At 29.8% G+C, this 8,439-nt stretch overlaps 1 protein-coding gene across 1 annotated transcript; it reads left to right on the top strand.

Moving 5' to 3' along the window:
- Window positions 1-6,316: 6,316 nt before the first annotated feature.
- LOC107612621 (GDSL-like lipase/acylhydrolase superfamily protein) lies at window positions 6,317-8,399 on the top strand. Its single transcript, XM_016314315.3, has 5 exons — window positions 6,317-6,679; window positions 6,772-6,902; window positions 7,376-7,609; window positions 7,706-7,961; window positions 8,041-8,399. The coding sequence occupies exons 1-5, from the start codon at window positions 6,421-6,423 to the stop codon at window positions 8,232-8,234; spliced, it is 1,074 nt and encodes a 357-aa protein (XP_016169801.1). The 5' UTR covers window positions 6,317-6,420; the 3' UTR covers window positions 8,235-8,399.
- The last annotated feature ends 40 nt before the right edge of the window (window positions 8,400-8,439 follow it).

The raw sequence follows: 8,439 nt of genomic DNA, 5'->3' as shown, positions 1-8,439 counted from the left end.
CCATAAATCCGAACCAAACTGACCGTGCTCACCCCTACGTTTTTTTTTTTTTGTGTCTATCCATTACATTTTTTCAGTCTCATCCATTAGTTAATAATTTGAATATATTTATTATACTTTTTCAATCTCATCCATTAATTAATAATTACCTAAATTTATTAACCAATTAATTTTAATTTGATTTCATCCATCATGACATTCTTTAATTTGTATGCCATCAATTAATCAAAATTAAAGTCAACTAAAAATATTGGGCCAGCAAGAGAATGGGATATTTTTTCTGTTATGTATTCTAGTGGTGCCCGGTTTCCTTGGGGCCACACCAGTATTGGTTCATACTTCATTTTGAAGGGCCTGTACGCACTGTTGGAAATGCTAACGGGCTTGATGAAAGTAATTCTAGCTCATTTAATTACAATCAAGTTCTGACCCAAAAAACAAAAACGAAAAATACAATGAAGTCTCCATGAACAAATCCAATTGGGTAAAAGTATAGAAAATATCCAAAAAGAAAATAAAAAACCTATTCCCATTTCTTTGTGCCGTTTTGTGTTTGGGCTAGGCTCTACTTGGCCCAAACCCCGACAAAATAAGTAGAAACAAGATAAGACTAGTGAGGTACAAGCCCAAAATAAATAAATAAATGAATTAGCTTTGTTTTTGTTCAGAATCCAGGCCAACATAATGGCATAGACCACAGAAAACCCAGAGCCCTAACCATATGACCCGACCCGGCAATATATATATATATATGCATGTTATGTGCATATAAAAAAATTAACCATTAAGTGAATTATTTGTATATAAATATAAATATTTTGTAATTTATTTTTAATATATATTTTATACTGTAATTGATTTGATAACTAATTTTTTAATATATACGTAGTATTCATATTAAAGCAAAAATAATTAAGACCATGATTAAAAATGGCTAATTCTTTCTATAGGCTTAATGAGACCAGCCCATATAAAAAAAGATCAACTCAAAAATGATACGAAAATTGTGAATAAAATAACTAAAAGTCAAATATAATTAATTTGTAATTTTTGAATAATCAATTTGATTGAAAAAAATTTTCAAGACGAATTTAAAGAATATATTATCTTTTCGAAACTAATTTGACTATTAACCCTACATAACCTACTTGGAACATGGATACCACCACCGTACTCGATTTGTGCGACAAGTAATGGTTTGTTATTCCACTATTTTAGATAGTTTTCTCACATTAGTAACTATCTCATTGTGAAATAACTATGCAATAAAAAAAAATTACTCATTCACTTCAAATATGATCTATAAAAATGATGACCAAATTATCATTATCTCCTATAAATACCCAATTTAATTCAGATATTTCTTAATTCATTCTACATATAAACTGCTTAAATTTTTACTGACTTTGATATTAAAATTCTTTATAGATATCTCTTACCTGTTTTTTTTAGAGTTGACATAAAACTATCTAAGCTCAATTACTTACAAATCGTTCCAGGTATGTCTGGAAACGATTAATATATATTTATATCAGGAAAGTCAGAAGGTGAAGGACAAGAGGCATAACAAGCGAGGGACTCTTGACAACTACTTTTCTCGGGCTTCTCTGCTCGTAGTGCTTTCAAGGTCGGGCATTCATTACTACAATTACCAGCATCTCTTCTTTCCCTGCTCCAATATGGGTTGGTCGATTCCAAGAATTTCCACAAGAACATAAAGTCCCAGCAAATATCCGTGCTTCTTTTGGACTTATGCCTTGCCTGTGGTGGAACCTGGGATTCAACCTCCCAGAAGTGCCGTATGATGCGGAAGTCTCACGTACGGTTCCCTGAGAAGGGAGTGGCTACCTAATGAAGCTTTATATATATACATATATATAATGTAAAATAGTTACTTTATTCTTCTTTATATAATGATAAATTAATGTAAGTAAATACAAATATTAATTTATGAATTAAAAAAAATATAACTATAATCCCGTCAAGTAATTAATAAGAATTTAACTAATAATAAACATAATAAATATTTTTAAATTATAATTTATACTAATTATTTGTCATTAACTAATAATTATTTAAATTTTATTATTCAAAAAATATAAAATTAATAATTATTTAAAGTTGACATTAGAAGTTATTTACCTATACTTTTTATATGCCTCTCGTTAATTCGTTATCAATAAGAAAAGGGAAGTAATAAATAGAAAGCATGTACATAATAATTAATGGAAATGTTTTTTTTAACTAAAGAAAATCAGCCAAAAACAGCTATAACTTATCTTATTTAACATTTATTAATTGTTGTGACAATTAATTAATGCTAAATAAGATAAATTTTAGCTTTTTTTTTTTTTGTCTACTTAACATTACTCATAATTAAATGGTGTAGGTGGCTGCCCAAAATTGAGGACCGCATCCGCATTGGCAAGTAACAGCTCTAATGTTCTAAAAATTTGAGGGCTACTGTGTAGAGTGGCTAACGACACATTTAGACTTTAGAGTGGTGCTTAAAGATTTGGAAAAGAAATTAAACCACAAATTAAAATTAACTTATCCACCAAATATTGGATGTGCTTATATTACCTTCTGTCACAAGAAACAATAACCTGTTGCCCATAAGCAAACGAAGCAATTAGGAGAGTTTAATTGCTGAACCTAGCTATATATGAAAACAACTCTATACAACCAGACAACTAACTATACTAAATAACTTCACATATAAAATGCTGATGTTGAAATTATTGTTGATTATAAAATAGGAGTTGGTTTAGCCATGGTGGAATTATTGTTGTTTTTTCAAAACACCACACATATTATACTTTCTAAAGCACCAAATAGATGCGTTAATTGTTTGTACGGAATAGATAATAAAGTTAAGACATATAGGCAGTGGCGGAACTTAGTTCAGACAAAGGGGGGCCATGGCCCCCCCAAAATTTTTTATAAAAAACTTAGTAATACCTTTTTAAAAGATAAAAAATAGTTCAATTGACTTAAATACTTTACTATGACTTAAAGTATCTAATAAGTTCAATAAACAACACTCTCTCTATCTTTAAGTTCAAATATAAAAAATTAGATATTTTTTATTTATTTAATTTAATATTATTTTATATTTTACTATTTATTTAATTTAATTTTTATATAATAAAAAATAATAGAATATTCAATAAGTATTAATATTATTGTATTTGTATAAATTGATAAAAAAATTCAATAAATATTATAAATTTTAATATTTGTCCTTCTAACTTCTTCCTTTACATATTTTACAGGATATATATTCAAATTTTTATATAAAATAATAATGAAAAGTCAAAGAATTGATACATTTTTTAAGAGGAAGGCTAATATTTAAGAAGGAGAATATATAACTTTTACAATATTAATTAACACCTGTAGATAGTTCTTCTACTTTAATGAATCACAAAGAAAGTGAGATATAACCTTCAAAAGTTCAAAAAGATACATCTGATGACTTTAACCTTAACTTTTTGGAACGAGATCTTAAAAAACAGCTTTAAATTTGGCAATATCACCCAAACCAGAGAGATGAGATTAGACGAACTTATCTTAAATGGGTCCATATCAAAAATATTTTGACAATTATTTTCTATCTGATCCCCCCCCAAAATTTTGTTTCAAGTTCCGCCACTGCATATAGGCGCAACAAAATTGCTATATATTCACTAAAAATCAGCCATTAAAATCAAATTTTATGTATTTATATACATAATTCACTTTTAATGTGTATTTTATATGACACATATATTTTATATTAATAGCTAATTTTGCTATATACCTAGTGTTTCGGAATTTATTTAGAATCGAATGATTGGGCTTGAATGGAAGGCCCAAGCGTTAGAGGAAGGAGGTCTTTGACTTATTTTAGGTGTGGGAGCCGCCGTTCGAATTACGTATTTGAAAGAATGGGGTGGTACCTGCAAAAAGACACTCTGATGCCTAAGTCAGCAGGGAGTTAAGCAGACACTCTAAGCAGGTTTAGAATATTGGATGAGCTAATAACTACCATTGGAGTAGTTCCATTATTAATGGTGGATAACCGTCTCTTTATCTTAAGGTTGTTGAGATCTCTCTTCTAGAAGTTGGAGAGAGATTTACGGAGACAATTATTCACTTAGATAAGTGTTAAGTGCCTGCTTATGTCATCTCCGACTTCTTTAATAAAGTCAGATAAACGGTGAAGGCCAATCTTTTAGATTGGATCTTTTAGCTTGATTTGGGCCTGACTTATTATTTAGACTAGGATATGAACACCTAATATTGCTGATAGAGCAAATATAGAACAAATACTCTGTGAATACACAAAAAATTAGTCATTATATATTTATGTATAAAATATATGTATTTCATATTTTAACATATATTTTATATCAATAACAAATTTGATATATTTAGAGACTTGTACATTTGGTATGGTAGACAAAAGTGGACCTTGTATAAGAAGCTGGGACAGCTCATGACATCAATGGACTTAGAATTTACTATAGTTATTAGTTAGTAACCAACGTCTTTTGATACTACTATATAATTCTTGCTCAATATTTTGGTTTTGGAAAATATAGAAAACAGAACAAAAAGTATGCTGATGAAAAATTGAAAATTACTTTCAGCCATACTAAATATGTTGCTACTTTTTAGTTTTTATTGCTCTATTTGATCATATTATTATGGGTATACCTTGTAGTTCAAGACATGCTTATTATGTGCTTTCGTTTGAGAATGAATTTTCAAATAAACTAAGGTGACATCATAATGGCTACAGCTCATGGTTAATGCATTTTTTTTCATCACCTCAACTTGTAAACTTTAGTTTCGTGTTAACAAATTACAAGCACGCATGTTGTAATGAGACTATAACAGAATTTAAAAGTAATAAGTTAAGTGTTAAATACAAAATACCGTAGATGTTCAATAAACACATTTTCTTTCAATTTGAAAAAATCATTGTAAGTTCCTTAAATGCATATTGCATATTTTAAAAGTATTTATAACCATTCATTTTAATTTATCTTAATACAAAAAGTAATTAATAAAGGTATAATACGAAGATATAGACAATGACAATTAAGAATGGAAAAAGATTAGGTGGCCTGTTAAAAATTTGTGAATTGATCTATGTTTGACTTAACTTATTCTGATCTAACAAAAAATAAGTTCAAACTTCAAATTTAAACTATTTTAAAAACTTAAATTTTTAATACGTCAAACATAAGCTTTTGACCTGTCAGATAAGTTTGAACATGTTAAGATATATAAATACATAATTTTATTAAATTAAAAAATATAATGATAAGAGCTTAAACTTATATAATTTATTTTATTTAAAGACTTTTATCTACTAGCCTATTTATTTCTTTAATTACATATATACATTTTTTAAATATACTTAATATCTTTGATTTTATTTAATTATTTATTTATTTTAGTATTTTTTAACTTATATAAATTATTTAATCTACAACAAACTCAAACCAATAAATTTTATTGCAGGTCTAGCCTGTTGAAAATGAAGTTTGGTCTGGATCTGTTTCAATCCCTAGTGACAATTCAAACAACATAACGATGTGTTATCATATTCTTGTAGTTCACATATCATGACTATTTTTTTTAACAAATACACGGTTAAACTGTGATATTTTAAGTTTCCAGCTTGATTATAAATCCTTCAAAAATAATGTATTTTAAGTGTATATAGAATCTAACAATGTAGAAATAAAGGCTAATTTTTTTTATATTGATTAAATATATGTGTAATACATTGTTATTGAAAAATTAGGTGTTTTTTTTATATGGTGTTTTATTCAAATCGGACGGTCCGATTTGTTTGATGAAAAAAATAAATTACAAATCAAAAGGTCCGATTTGCTTACAGAAAAAAGTAAACTCCAAATCGGAGGATCCGATTTGTATTTTTTATTTTTTTTTATTTGTTAAAATAAAAATCGGACGGTTCGATTTTAACATTAAAAATTTTTTATTTTCGAAATCACAAATCGGTGCTTCCGATTTGTGTCATCACATAGCCAAATAAAACACCTCTCTCCTCACACCATATTGTCATACACGTTCTCTCTCCCACACGAAAAATCAAAAGCATAGAAATAAATCCACACCACAATATAAAAATAATAAAATGAAATAGTTGGTATCTCCACAAAATTAAGATAATATAAATGTTTAACAAACATTTTTACCTTTTTATTTTATTTTTTTATTTTTTAACTAATGTAACTCTCAAAATTTCAGTAAGTTGAAGCATTTATAAAGACTCTTGGAACTGCAGCCTATAGCTTCAAAGCACAACAGAACATCAGTTCCCAACAACACTGCAATCCCTCTCTCTCACGCTCTCAAAAGAAGAAGAAAAAGCTCATTGCTGAAGAGAAAATTGATTGCATGGAGAATCATCATTCAAGATATTACTTGACTTTCTTATTGCCTGTTCTAGCACTAGTAGTAGTAGTGCTGAATGTCTCTAATGCACAGCCTCTAGTTCCAGCATTGTTCATATTTGGTGACTCAGTGGTTGATGTTGGAAACAACAACCAACTACACACCATTGTCAAAGCAAACTTCCCACCTTATGGAAGAGACTTCAAGAATCACAGGTCAACTGGCAGGTTTTGCAATGGAAAACTTGCCTCAGATTTCACTGGTATATATTTATATCTAACACATCAAAATATATAGTATTACCTTGTTTTTCAACATGGAATTTGATCTTTGTGTTCCATTTCATTATTGCAGCTGAAAACCTTGGATTTACATCTTATCCACCACCTTACCTCAACTTAAGGGTCAAAGGAAATAACCTCTTGAATGGTGCTAACTTTGCCTCAGCTGCTTCTGGTTACTATGACTTCACAGCCAAATTATGGGTATCTTTAAATACTTTGACACAAGATAAAGGGCCTCTTTTTTTTTTTTTTTTTTTTTTCCAATTTTTCTTTAAAAACACTTATAAAGTTCATGATGCTTATTGATGTTTTTAAAAGATAAAACATGCAAAAAGAATAGTAGTTTCAAGTTTGCTTGTTTTTAAGAATAAGTAATTCTATAATTATGTTGTATAACTATAGTTTTCTACTTTTACTTCTACTTATCATTTTCAACTTTATCTAGAAGAAGTTCTATCATTCTCTACAGAACAAGAATTTCTTACTTCATTAAGGTTTCTTTAACTACAAACTCAACTTTTTATTATTGTGCTGTTAATATTAATGTGAAGCATGAAAAAAAAAAAACATTTACTTGAGAAAGCAAATAGGCTCCTATAAACTCCATATAAGTCTCCTATTATGTTTGTGTGTGTGTTTTCAAATTTAGTCTTTTTTTTCCCCTTTGGATGCAGGATGCAATTCCATTGAGCCAGCAATTGGAACACTACAAAGAATGTCAGAATATATTGGTGGAAGTAGCAGGACAGTCAAATGCTTCATCAATCATATCTGGTGCTATACATCTTGTTAGTGCTGGCAACAGTGACTTCATTCAGAATTATTACATAAACCCTCTGCTTAACAAGGTTTACACTGCTGATCAGTTCTCTGACATTCTCATCCAACACTATGCCAATTTCATTCAGGCATGTTTTCCTCATATCTCAACCTTGCAACATGTTAAACAAGTTTACTTAATTGGTTCTTATTTATGAATTTCAAAACATGCTTACTTGTGGCAGAATTTATATGCACTTGGAGCAAGGAGGATAGGTGTGACAACACTGCCTCCAATGGGTTGCGTGCCGGCCGCCATCACTCTATTTGGCTCCGATAGCAATGTATGTGTGGCGAGGCTAAACACCGATGCTCTTAACTTCAACATGAAGCTAAATTCCACATCCGAGAGCTTGCTGAGAAACCTTCCTGGCCTCAAATTGGTCATCCTTGATATCTACCAACCTCTCTATGAACTTGTCACTAAACCTTCCGAAAATGGTACTTACACATAATCAAATAATGTGAACTTTTCATACAATTGAATGCATTCTCAGAATATCTTGCGTACATTTGACAGGTTTTTTTGAAGCAAGGAAGGCTTGTTGTGGAACAGGGTTGGTAGAGACAGCTATATTGTGCAACAAGGACTCCATAGGAACATGTGCCAATGCATCCGAGTATGTATTCTGGGATGGTTTTCATCCATCGGAGTCTGCAAACAAGGTTTTAGCTGATGATTTGATTGCTGCTGGGATCTCTCTCATATCCTAAAAGAGAACTTTTGGCTTTCGTTTAAAACTCCAGTTAAGAGTGGTTGCTTTGTTGAACGTATTCGGCTCATGTAAAACGTGGTTTAATATGTTCAAGGTTAGTTGAACTTACGTTTTCATGTAATAAGACCAATCGAGTATTATATTCGTTTAAGCTTCAAGTTTCTATATTGGTGGGGCTTAATTTGCCAGGTATCATTCAAGTA

This window comes from Arachis ipaensis, chromosome B8, assembly GCF_059453495.1.
Source record: "Arachis ipaensis isolate K30076 ecotype BB chromosome B8, ASM5945349v1, whole genome shotgun sequence".
Taxonomy (NCBI): domain Eukaryota; kingdom Viridiplantae; phylum Streptophyta; class Magnoliopsida; order Fabales; family Fabaceae; genus Arachis; species Arachis ipaensis.
This window is presented reverse-complemented; position numbering and strand designations above follow the sequence as displayed.